The sequence below is a fragment of the Pelmatolapia mariae genome, linkage group LG7, assembly GCF_036321145.2.
Source record: "Pelmatolapia mariae isolate MD_Pm_ZW linkage group LG7, Pm_UMD_F_2, whole genome shotgun sequence".
In the NCBI taxonomy this organism is placed as follows: domain Eukaryota; kingdom Metazoa; phylum Chordata; class Actinopteri; order Cichliformes; family Cichlidae; genus Pelmatolapia; species Pelmatolapia mariae.
This window is the reverse complement of record NC_086233.1, coordinates 22,210,586-22,224,266: the sequence shown is the minus strand read 5'-3', so window position 1 is coordinate 22,224,266 and position 13,681 is coordinate 22,210,586. Positions and strand designations below refer to the sequence as shown.

Genomic DNA, 13,681 nt, shown 5'->3' with positions numbered 1-13,681 from the left:
TGGTCTCCTTCACTTGGATTGACATGTCTTTATTAAGAGTTGTAGTGAAAAGCTACCAAATGCAAACTGAATACTTGGAAATGACTCCATATCATTCATTTGCTTTTTTATGTAATAAAAAGAGAATGAGTCTCATTTGGCTGTTTTTTAATCATTTTTCCAATAGTACATTCAATGTAAGTCCTAAAAAGTTGATGGGATACTTTTGTTAAACCCTGATCACACCACCGATTTATTTTAAATCCACTGTTTTGGTATACAAAGGCAAAAGTGGGTCATTAGAAGTGTCATATATATTAAGTAAACATACGGAGCATGTAAGTGCACTGCTTGTCACCAAACTCCTATTTGGGTTTATACTTAAAGAAAGTTCAGAAAGAAAAAAACACACAGAATAAAGTTAAAAAGACAAAAGATGAAGACAATGATTTCGATCTGTATTGTTCTCTGTTATAACATGAATTAGAGTGGTGACTGGCACATAGCAAAGTGAGTCACCCACACCATCTGCCCCTCCGTACCTCACCTCTGCCAGCATGCCTCTGTCTAGCTATCTGTGCCCTCTCTTTCTCTGGTGCCCACGCTTCATTAGCTCCTCCCCTGGGTGATGGATGGCCTGTCCGTGCATCCCAATGTCTAAAGCCAGACCATCTCATTTCTCCAATATTATTAAATCTTGCTCTTTTCCCTGACTCACCCCACCTCCCGTCACTACCATGACCATTCCCCTATCCCCACAGTGCAGCGGTCAGTACCATTTACGTCCCTGATAAATTGTCCTACGTCATCTTCTCCCATCCTCAGTCTGAACTCCCACGCCTGTTCTGTATCCAGACAAAAGCTTTAAACTCATTCACTGCAAATGTAAGTTTAATTCTTCTTATTTGAGTCTTCTAATCAACTCATTAAACATCTTTATTCTTGTATCTGTCAGTGAAATCTCTCATCTTCCTTTCCGACATCGCTTCATCACCATTTTGAAAAAAAAGTAGTCTCTCACTCCAGCTTGACCTAAAGCATGGCTCATCAGTGTTCCAGCAGTACATCACCTGATGTGGGTAATTGCTTTTCCTGCAAGCCCAATCCCATCTCAGATCTCCTAACATAAAGGTTAGGTTTCTAACTCAATGCATAACAGATACTTTATTTATTATTGAATCAATAGTATAAACATTTCTTATTCTCAGCTTTTGTGTTTGTGAATGTAACTATTTGTACTTTTATATGTTGCTATGAATATATGTGGAACAAAGACCAACAATAAGTAAGCTTAATTAAAAAGATGCTTTTAGCCAATTTAAGCTTCTCTACCTGTGTAGATCTCTGCCTCTGAGGGATCCTCCACTCGTTTGTGCTGGATGATGTAGTCAGAAACTTTGCAGCCAATCAGAGGCTCCACATCCATCCACTCCAGGGCGACCATTGTGCTTGAGGGCTCCAGGTAAGGGGATAGGCGCAAACTAAACAATACAGAGAATACAAGATAGATAAAAAAAAAAACAGACATATATGAACAATGAGATAAAATGCTTCCACAACTATTTGGCATCCTCATCTAGAGTTTCACATTGGACTGTATCAGGGTATGCTTTATGCTGAAAGCATGGTCATAAATCTCAAATGGATAAGTGGGAATCCCACGTGTTGTTGTTATTGTGTTGGACTAGAGAGTGCACCACCTCCAGCTATATGTCATCTGACAACAGAATAGCAAACAGAGACTTGGAACAAAACAGCATTCCAAAGCCACATGTGCTCCAGCAGCTTTCCATGTGTAGTTTTCCCCCTTTAATCCCTCAAAAGAGATAAAAGAACAACATTTCAATTTTTGTCTGCTCTCCAGCTGTGTCTGTGACAATGCCATGAAAGAGGTTAGCTGTTTTGATGCTCAGTTTAATCCTCTCACACAATAATAATACTTATTTCAGGTTCTTAATGTGTCTACCACTATCCAGAGTTGGAGATTTTGGCAGCTGCAGTGATTCTTGGGCTTTTTTTTTTTTTTGTCAGGTCATAGAGTTACAGAAACCAAAACTCTGTTTGTGGCATCAAGTAAGTCAAAAACCACAATTCATAAACAAAATACTAAGAAAACAGGCAAAAGGTTTACGCATCTCAGAGTACTTCTATAACATCTGTGCAAAATAAACTAGAGTCTGATTTCAATATCACTTGCTATCTATTGCTTTAAAGGCTTTTGCTTCTTGGCTTAAAAGTCAAGGGTCAGCATATATTGTAACATTTGGGCCCACAGGAATGGTACTGAACTGCCAAAGCTCACAGAGTTTTCCCTGCACAATCATTACAAAAGAAACAGCTGTTAATAAAGGATGGAACTGATTATTTTTCTATTTAAATGTTCCAGTAAAACTTTAAGAAGTCACAAAGAGAAGGACCAGTCAGTTACCTGCATGCCATTTATACACTTAAGCTAGAAACCCTCAATGAATGTATAAACTGGCTTAGCCAGTCAAGAGGCATATGCATGCAGCATATGGCCCTAAAAACATGGAAGAAAAACTTTAAAATAAGCCAAACTGTCAGCAATTCATTCAAGCTAAAACTCTGAAAAATGTATTTAGAAAAACTTCTAATTTAGGGAAAACTACTTTTGGTGCTTTAGGATACTTAGAATTGTGCAAGTGCAAGCTGCTTTGCAACCTACCCCCACCCCCAGGGCCTCTTTTCATTCTGTGTTTTTCTTGTATCCATACACCCATTTTCTTAAACACTTATCAAGTTCAGGGATGCAGAGGGGGTTGGAACCTATGCTAGCTCTTATAGGTGAGGTACACATTGTATAGGTAGATGGTTAATTGGGGGCCTATGCTTGGCTTAATTGCAATATCTGTTATCACTCGCACCTATTCTGTTTTTGCTCCTGCTGCTGCTCTTCCAGCCTTTGGGTATCCATGCATTGGGAGGGTAGGAAAATATGATCTTATGTTGTCAGTTTCTTGGACTTGGACTTTATAATCCTCTCTGTCAACCAAACTATAATAAGGATAATTCTTTCGAATGCATTAATGATGTGTGCCATAATACAATTTACTGCTTTAATTATGCAAATCAAAAATAAAATAAATCCAGTTTGTTCATTTTTTTAGTTATGATTTATTTATGACTTTAGATGATTTATCATCTGAAGTCTTGCCCTTTCAACTTCCTGTTTCTTTTTAAAGATTTTTTAAGGCAACAATCGCTTGGGCGGATGACTCACAAAAGGCTCAGGGGTATTATTAGGACACCCTGAATGAGAGCATGTTCTTGTCAGGGAAGTGTAAGGGCCGACTGACAGTTATTAGAACTTCAGGGACTGTGCTTATGTCTACAGCTTTCTCAAGTGCCCCTGGAGTCGAGAGAGACAGGTAAGTGTGTATGTGTGCGCATATCCATGTGCGTATAAGTGTCCCTGCAGTGCACTGGTGCATGCATCCATAAAACCTCTCTTGTGTATGTGCATGGATTCCAAAGTGTCATGGTGTCACCTCACACTTACATCGGCTGCCTGAGGGGACTGCAGTTAGGCAGGCCATCTTTGCTGAAGGCACTCAGGTCACAGCGACACCAGTTATCGATGACATCGCCCTTTCCAGCACACCAATATGAGCTCATTGTGGCGCTCTTTAAGGCCTGTAAAGGGTAACAGGTGAGAGAAATGCAATTATCTTTTGGAACAAGGGCTTACTGTCCAGCTATGCTTATCCCATCCCCCCTCCTCACCTCCCACCCAGCCCACCCCCTCAACCAGTTTCCTCCACTGGTTTCCTCCACATTACAGCACACACAGACATACATGTTATGTCAATCAATTTTTCATTTACCTTTGACAGTTCCCTGAAATGAACTCCAGGAGACAGCCAGTAAAAATATAGTCTTACATTTGACGAAGTAAGGACTGGTCAAAATGTCCTCATGTTGCAAAATTGTTCAGAACTCAATGTAAGTCTCATAAAGATGTAACAGCAGAGGGGCACACACACACACACAGTCAAAAAGAGAGTGACCTTTTCATACCCACCGTTCCCAATTACCAGAAGGCAGGAACATCACACTAGCATTAACACTGTGACACTATCACTGCGCTTACACTGTGATATCATAGATGCACTGTGACTTCTATGATAGAGGAGTGAGAGCTGTGACACTAGCCACCTCCCATTCCAGGGTAGCGGGTAGTGAGATATTAATAGATGAGATCATCTTCTGGCATCTCCTGTGTGCTACTTCATTTACAGGTGGATGAAAAAAGAAAAAAAAGGTTGTAGCTCAGCCATCTTCTAAAAGGCAGCAAAATGGCAATATAACCATCAAAGCAATAAAATATAATGTCAGGGCTTTCCCTAAAGCTGCAGGCATGCTAGAGGGTGAGTTCAAGGGAGTTCACCATCACTACGACTCCCCGTCACACTACAGATCAATGGAGCACTCAGTAATTTATGTGCTCTAACTGGTTGGTAGTGTTACCTCATGCAGGTTACTTTGGAGATGTGCTTGATCATGATCTCAAAAAAAGGGCACTGAAGCTGTGCAGAAACATTAGCACTGTGTACCAGGTATCCAACAAAAAGGAGGAAGGAGGCCCCTTATTGTTCGAACGCATGGCATATGACACTGATTCAAAAGCAGAGCAACTGATGATACTACGCACACATCTCTAAGACAACTGAGTACATGCTGCACACAAACAAAGTCAAAAACAAACATGATCATGATTAATTTCAACAGCTCACTGTTTCGTTTCATTTGAGAAATGCCAACAAAGATTTTCTGCAGTGTGTTGATTAGTAGAAGTGACATTCGAGCTGACTTTGGTCATAGGCCTGACCAGAGAGGCAAACAGCTTGGCCAAAATTGAGTCAGGGTATGCACTCAGAAGCTGATGTTAGCATTTCCATAACATTGCATTGTGAGCCTCAAAGAAGGCTCAACAGACTTTCATGGGAACTGACTTCTTCCACTCGAGGCAAAGTACCTTGAGAGCACAAATGACCTAAATGAGCAGCAGAGGAAAGAGTGAGGAAAATAAAGAGGGTGAGGCTGAAGAAAGAAAGAAAGGAAGAAAGAAAGAGAGAAATAAAATAGGACAGTGAAAAAAATCCACAAACAAAGGTGTGAAAATGGGGACTTCCAACACTGAAACACATTCCCTGACTTTACTAGGGAATGGATCCTTTTGCAGCGCACACTTCATCATTACATCCTCCAGTACAGTACTAGGGCTCTAAATTAGGTATTATAGGGGGCAGGCAAGCACTATAATCCACAGCCATATTATAATCCACTGGAAAACCAAAAAGGTTATTATGCCCCCCCCCACCACCACCACCACCACCACCACCGGATGAACCCATGTGGTAAACTGCTGCCAGAAAACAACAACAGCAGTAGTCTTGCCACCTCAAATCAATGGGAAGCAGGCCACAGTCAAATGCAACACACAAAAAAAACACGGGCTCAAGGTCTATGCACGCACACAGTCTAGGCAAATATGAGAAACGATCTCCAATACCAGGGGCAAAAGAGAGAAAGACCACAGGACCGCAGTGCCTGTACCACCATCAGATTCCTAGAATAAAAAAAAAAAACCCATATGGGTTTCTGCGCTTGATTGCATGGCTGCACATGTGAAAAACAGACAAAGCGATTACCACTGTGTTTATGTTTGAAGAGTAATGCAAGCCATTCTCCTTTGGGTAAACAGGGAATCTAATTTTGGTTTAGGGAACGAGGTGGGAGTTGGGTGGGGATGCAGGAGGTAAAATAAAGACGAGGATTTAAAGTTCAGCAGGGAAAAAAAAGCATTTAATTACGATAGAATGCGTGCGGTGGCTCGTGGTGACGAAGACAGCAACGTATGCGGCAGGTGAAAGTGAAAAGAAATAAATATGCAGGAAAAAAATCCAGTGATGAAATGAACAAACACAATGAAAATCCCGGGTCAGAGTGTGCGTGTGTTCAGTGCTGTTGCTACATAAGTCACAGTTGGCAAGAGGAGGCTACTCTACACTTTATCGATTAACTGCATATTCTGCATTTCCCAGAACTCCACAGATCCATACACATTCTGTAAGAACCAAACATTATCCATTAAGCTTCATATTAGAAAAGGTAGTGTTTCCATAAAGAAGGCTCTCTCTGAGGACAGAGTCTTTGTGCACCTCAAACACATTCACTTTTAGGAACCTGCTAGTACCCTCTAACGCGCCGTTTTACCGGTTCGCAAACACGGCACAACTTTGTCTCTGCTAACCTTATCAACACTGAACGAATCAAGCTGAAATGCAATCACTCCCCACGTCAAATGTAAGACAAGAGCAGTGAACATTGAGGGCAACTGAGCATCAGCAACAACTCAAGCCACAAATTCCAAGCTTTGACGTCATTTAAACCCTGCAGACTCGTTGGCACCAAAACACAATTTAGACCTTTCACTTTTCTAGATGCCTGTCGTGACTTACAAGTAAGCAAGCAACGCCATAGTGACGTCTTTAATGTATTAATCTGTTTGTCTAGTCTATGCTGACCATATTACTGTCTGTATCCAGAGGCTAATACACAAAAACACTGGCCAGCTGGCCCAGAGTATTGATTTATAAAATAATCACCAGTGGTGGTAAAGAGTGTAAGACAGAGCACACACACACACACACACACACACACACACACACACACACACACACACACACACACACACACACACACCTACACACACACACACACACACACACACAGCCCACCATAATGATGTTCTTTGTGTGCGTGTGCGTGCATGCACACATGCATTTATCTGGCCCTTTCCATCATTCAAGGCTAATGGTGTTAACAAGGGAACCAATGGGCTGCTTCTAGGAACCTTCCAGGAAATGGGACAGTGGGGGCAGCTCAAAGGTTGGTTCAAACAGAGGTTGATAGTGTGTTTGAAAACTCTCAAATATTAGGAAGGTTTGGGTTTTTTGGTGTCCCAGTTCTGCCTGAAGATGTTCTGAGCCAATCTGACCTTTCCAGCAAAGTAAAGTGATGGTTAGTGTGTTATCGTATTTTCTGTTACAAGATAGCATTAGGCAATTAAAAACAGCTAAGAAAACAATTATAACAATAATAATGATAAAACAAACCATATCCTTTACTGGGGTAATTATCTATGCTACTTTTAAGCATTCATTGTGTAAGTTGTATGAACACTAATGCACTTTTTGGGGCTTTGTTATTGGAAAGAAAGGTTTGTGTCTGTGTGGTCAAACTGGCTGTTACACAGTTTTGGCTGCAGCATAAAGAACAAGTCTGTACTGCTGCTGATGTAATTAATGGATGTTTGTGGATGAGGATGTAAATAGTATGCACTGACCATGCAGGTTTTATAGAAAATTGTTTAATTATCTACCCTACAGGAGCGTTCGCCTTCCTTCTTTGTTATTGTTGCTTTAGTCTTTGCCTTTTTTCATCTCTCTCTGTTTTCCCCCCTCTCTTTGCTTTTTTTCCCCCTTAAATTGAATTGAATCGAATTAAACTAAATTAAATTTTAATTAGATTTATGATTCTGGAATCTAGAAAGTTAGTTTATAACATAAATTTGCAGCAGTATTCAGGAAGTGTTGTTGTTCTACAAACCAAATAAACTCTGTGACCTGAAGGGGGAGGAAAAAAGAACTTTATGGCTGCTCTGCAAAGCCAGTTAATAATGTCCTCCAGGAAGTAGGTGCACATGTTTCTTTGCCAAAGATGAAAAGAGAAGACTTCATGAACATACCTTCTGAGGATTCAGGGTGACAGAAACCCCACAATGGCAGTAGTGCACTTAATAAAAGCATAAAAAAGGAAACGTGGATTTGGATCTGGAATAAATTTCTATTGAGTGATGAAACCACACACACAAACATAAAAATCCTTTACTGTCCACCACCTCATCTGTCAAACACAGTGGTTCTGTTATGTGTTGGGCATGCGTGGCTGCGGATGGAACTGGCACACTGCTGTTTACTGATCATTTCCCCGCTTTTAGGCGCGACGGCGTGAGCACTGTATAAGTTTCAGCCAAATTCATCAAAACACACCACATCATATTTCATAATTCAACAGGTCAGTGAATTAAAAACACTATCTTTAGCCAAGTCAGGCATTTTATCAGTTGAACTAAATTCCACTTGCTAAAGGTGACAGTAAAGGTTTATTAGAGTCCACAACAACTGTCCTAAAGGTGAACTTGAGAAGCATTTGACATGATACTCAATTAAATATTTATTGTAACAGTTTTGTTTGACATGATGCGATCTGTCCAGTTACTTCTAATTGTATAATTGAACTTTGCGCTACGTGTTACAAGGTGCTCTATCTCGAATAAGAACTATCGGTATTGTATGTTACTTGCGCCCTATGCAGTGCCTACTATACTCTCTTGGTTAATGGTGTTGCCTCTTTCATTTTAAACCTGTTGTCTCTCATCTACTCTTTAGAAAATATTGGAGACACACCCCTGCGAGGGGCTGCAGTACTGGATAATGGTCAGAGCATGACAGCAACAATTCTCCAAGATATAGAGCATTCTGACCCATTAGACTCACAACCAATTTGTTCAAAAGGTTTGCCGTAATTCAGTCATAGCAACACAGAACTACTGGCAAGCAATAAGCTTATTATATATATATTTTTTTTTTACCTTGGTTTTTTCTTCTGTGGGACTAAAAAAGTCTGTGGTAATCTGCATATGCATGTATTTATTTTCATACATGCATCTGCCCAGTAAGGAAGACCACCAGTGCAATTCCAAAACTGGTTCCAGTTGAATTCAAGTCAAGATTCGATCTAAAAGACGCCCTGCCAGAGAACAGAGCAACATGAGAGGCTTTTAGGACCAAAACAAAGACGGAGGAAACCTCAAGTCTACACTTCCAAAAATAATCATTATCATCTATAAATCCACCTAAAAGTGCAAATGAAGAATGGATAAGCAATCAAAAAACCCACAAGCTCTTGGACTGAAATCTTGTTCGGACTCAAATGACATGGATACACAGAATTACATCTTTGTGTTATTCAGCATTTGAAAGGATCACTTTTTAAAAAGGTAAATTGCCACTATTGAAGATATTGCAATAAACTTTCATTGAGTACCAAAAAAAATCACACTGTGGACTAAAAAGACTAAAAATAAAGACATTTCTTGTATATTGTTACATTACTTTGAGGTTTTATAACCATCCAGTATTAGTTCACTTAGCTTTTATCTGTTTCAAAAGCCTATTTTCAATTTTCACTTTAAGTTTCTTTTTTGTTTAGTTTCAGTTGACTGTAAAAAAAAATGTTCTGTTATATTCTTTACAGGGAAAGGCTGATTTCACATTGTGACCAAATCCCCTTCTGGTGTCACATGAGTCAGTAGTGAAATGGACGTGATGCGTCCTGTCAAACAATCAGGCAGCTGGGGGGGAGGTTACTGAAAGATGCCAGGACCTCGGAAAGGAGGGACAAAAGGAGGCAAAAAAAGAGTAAGTGGTCGACACATATAGATATGGTCCACCTAATCATAAACTAGATAACAAAGCTTCTATTTTGATTGCTTCCATGGGCTAAAGGGGGGGAAAAAGTACTTCATCTTTGAGAAAGCTTTTGCAACATGGCAGCTGTCTTTCCTGATAGACTCAGCCAAGTAGAAAGACAGTCTCAAGCAAAATTGCGCATGTGAGACGGACACACATAAAGGAAGAGAGCGACAGAGCGAGAGGGTGGTTGCGTGTGTAGCGAGGCAGGTCGTCGCTTGTCTCTAATGCAATGTAGGTATGTGCCATTCTGACTAGAAGCAGCTGTGGCCGAGAGAAGAAGAGAAAGCGAAGAAAAGAGGAGCAGTGATGGACTCCCCTCCCTCCCAAGAGGTCGATGACATCAATAAGAAGCTAATAATCCTGCCTCAAGCTACCTCAGAAGGGCTGAGCGATCCACTGCAGTCTAGCCCTTCTCCTCCTCCTCCTCCTCCTCCTCCTCCTTCTCATACATCTCACTCTCTAAACCCCCAGAAGACCACTAGTGGGTAGGGGAAGAGAAAAGGATGGATGGATAGCAAGGTGTTTGGAAGAGAGGCAACAGAGACATTTTACTCTTCCTCACGTTTAGGTATTGATGAAGCCCACTATGGGCCGTCTGCTATTGATTGTGCCTTCCTTTCTTTGGGGCTGTGGTACTTGTTATGGGAGGCACGTACAGGAAGCTATGTCGTGTATGTGCGATCATTGGTTCACATACATACATATATATATATATATATATATATATATATATATACATATACATATATATACACACACACACACACACGAATACATTTGATTGCTGAATGCTTGACACGGGTAAAGCATGAGCTAAACTAAGCTAAACTCCTCCATATATATGCATGCACATGTCTTAGGTGGACGTTACCTGAAATCTTGTTTACTCACACTGAGAAGACAAAGTTGTCAAAACTTAGGTATCAAAAAGAAAAAAGTGCTGAATGACCAAACAGAGAAAATATGGTCTAATATTTAGCCAGACGCCATTAGTAAATTTGCTTATGGAAAGGAAATGTGATATGATTAACTTTCTCTGCAAAAAGATCCAAAGACATCTCAAATGGGATGAATCATAGTGCAGCACGTGGCAATTAAGCTGATATTACATTCAGCTGTATATACTTGTTTAGACATGGGCGCGCATATCTCACACATATACACATCGACTTCCCCACAAGAGAAAACCATGATGTCATCCTTTTTAGTCCCTCTGTATTACAGTATTCGTTTCCAGCGGTCAAAGTCAACCAACCAATGCCACCTAGAGTTGAATTCTTATAACTGCATCAGTTAAACGCTTCAGACGACAACAAATATGTACAGTTAGAAAGTTTGATTACATCACCATTAACTGAATGCCCAGTGGTGCAGTATTTAGCTGCCAGCTTGTCAGCACAAACCACCAGCAGTGTAAAGATGTGAAGACAGATGTGCATATCTATCTGTCTGTCTGTCTATCTATCTCTCTATATATATGGGATAATCATATTCATATTTAAACGATATGCATAGATGTTAGCAGATTAAATCTTGCAAACTTGGAAAAATAAAATGAATTGCGGTATTAATGATAAAATTAGGCATTTCATTAAAAAAACAAAAACATCTGATGTTTAAATAAAGTGGTGAAAGTTTATTCCTGTATGCGGATTGCTTTTGCTTTGAGTAGCATCACACCTCTTAATTAGGTTGACAGTTCACATTCTCATCTGTCCCTTTTCCCTTTGCACACATGCATGTGCACGTAAGCTGGCACACAGACACAGAGCTTCCTATACTCCCACGCTGCTTTCTCACCTCTTTGGTGACGTTGTCTTGGACCAAGCTGTAAAGGGGCACGACGCGGCTGACTTCCAGCAGAACAGGGATGGGGGAAGGCTGTTCACCAGTCCTGCCGTTACCAGTGCGGCCTCTTCCCGATACTCCGCCCATCATGGCCTGGTGATGGCATAGGTGGCAGCCAGCTGGACAGCTGCCCTTTTCTTCGCAGCGGATCTCCACGCCATTCACCATATCATCAGATAAAAGCTGGCTCTTCTGCAGCGCCGACAGGTAGCTGATGAAGGGAAGTGACTTCAGCTCACGACGCCCACCTCCACCAATACCCTGCTCTGTTGCCTCTGGAGGGGTTTTTGGGGGAGAAAGGGGTGTTATATGGGGCATTAGTCAAAGGAAGGAGATAAACAATTAAGTGCAATATTGATTTACTTTAAATGATTGATGCCACAGTGTCAGATTCTTTCTTTTTTTATATGTACGCTTTCATAATTATAAAGACAATCCCCTTTTTCTTAACTCTGTAAAAATAATTTAACCTTGCTTGGAGAAAAAGAAGATTAGTTGCATAGAATATCACCATCTGGATTTACTTGAAAGAAAAAAAAACAAAAAACCTAATCCCTTACGACCATCAGCTGTCATAGACAAAAGAGGAATGGCTAGGGGATAAAAGAAGGAGGGAGGGGATGTGCCTGGTTTCTTCTCATAAGTGTCAATTACCACTTTTTGATGTCCTCACTGGAGTTTGGGGAGATTCTTTTTCATCATTTCCTCCTTAAGCAGGAAAATAACACACCACATTGAAAGAAGAGGAAGTGAAAGAAACAGGGGAGGAGAGAGATTGCTAATCGGGTGTTGAGTGATTGATTTGGAGGACACAGCAAGCCACATGTTTCAGTGGAGCACATCTGCCATCTGTGCTGATGTGGCAGATGTGCTTTTGTTTCCGTTTACTTTCCAAAGAAATGCGAGTTTTCCAACTAAGCGATAATACATTTTTTCTAAAACAATAAATAAGAGTGCACCAAAGCTTCTTTCATGATATAACAATTAAATATAATGCACTGTCTCGCTGTGCAACAAACTGTGGAGAAAACACAATGAGAAATATGAAAAAATGAGAAGCATATTACTGAAAACAAATCCGTTTTTATCAGTGTAAATTACAACATCAGCCTCTACACATGTACAAAAACAGCAGTGTGCAAATACCTACTCTATAGTCACGCTTACTGAAAGTGTAGACAGTTTAAGTTTGCTCTTCCTCTTCATTGCATGTTCAGTTAGGCCAATTTAGAGATGCTCTTTTAAAAGGCTTATTAAGAATTAGCTCTGCAGAAATTAAAACTGCAAGCATCAAATAACAAATTTACAGCATGCAATGCATAAAAGAAAATAGCAGGCATCTTATAAAAAAATGTGAAATATTTATCTGCAAATACAAAACAAACATTTTCTAACTATTCTAATTTGCATTACATTTATGTGGCATTTCCATGACCGTTTTAATTAAAAATCAAGGTAAGTAAGTAACAATTTGACAAAAAAGTTGTTGCAACAATTAAGTATCATATCCAAAAAGAATACTGGGTTTAGACAAATATACCAGAGTGGATTCTTCCAGGATAATATTAAAAAGTGGCTCTAAAATAACCATCTGTGCTCAATGTTTAGTTATTAAATCTAAGCTGTATTTCATGTCAGGCAGCTATGACTTTTTCCATAAGTCTGTGTGTCAAAGAAAAGTTTGTGTGTCTTTGTGACTTATTCCCTGTGTCCACCTAGATGACACTTTAAAGGTGGGTGGTAACTTCATTTGAAACACAATGCAAACAGGCTCAATGGGAGGCCCATGAGCCCAATTACACTCACTTCACAAGGAAGCACAGACAATGAAAAGAGATGTTGTCAACCAGCTCCCACAATAAATCCCATATCACCTAAGCATTGTGCACCTGTGTCTGTGAGCCTGCTTATTTGTGGTGTATAAAGTACACTCCACACACATTTAGAAATTACCCCAAATTCGCAGTTTAAGGAGTGACCCAGCTTGTTGCCTATTTAGCTGTGACAGCTCTTTACTGTGTGGAATAGATGTGATGCTTGTGCAAGACTTGCCTGTCACCAAAACACTGTAAAGAGATAAATGTGGTGAGGTTACTTGCTATTAATCTTGATCTGTCTTTGTTAATTAAAATCTCTTTGTAGACTGGTTGCATCATAATTAAGTCAACAGGGACCCATCCCCTTTGGCCAGAGTGATGTTGCCCACGCAACAACAGCAACAGAGTCAGGTATCTTTCTAAGGCAATTAGATACAGATACACTCACTATGGGCGGATGATGTGATTTCTTTAGTA

The 13,681-nt window shown here is 40.2% G+C and overlaps 1 protein-coding gene across 2 annotated transcripts in view; it reads right to left on the bottom strand.

Annotated features, from left to right (window-relative positions):
* LOC134630782 (astrotactin-2-like) overlaps positions 1 to 13,681 on the bottom strand; it is a 280,317-nt gene that overhangs the window by 37,852 nt on the left and 228,784 nt on the right. For both annotated transcript variants that reach the window (XM_063478441.1, XM_063478442.1), the window contains 3 exons: positions 11,340 to 11,662; positions 3,500 to 3,633; positions 1,312 to 1,460 (listed from right to left, as the gene is read on the bottom strand). In XM_063478441.1, the coding sequence (XP_063334511.1) occupies positions 1,312 to 1,460; positions 3,500 to 3,633; positions 11,340 to 11,662 (606 nt within the window). The remainder of the gene's footprint in view (positions 1 to 1,311; positions 1,461 to 3,499; positions 3,634 to 11,339; positions 11,663 to 13,681) is intronic.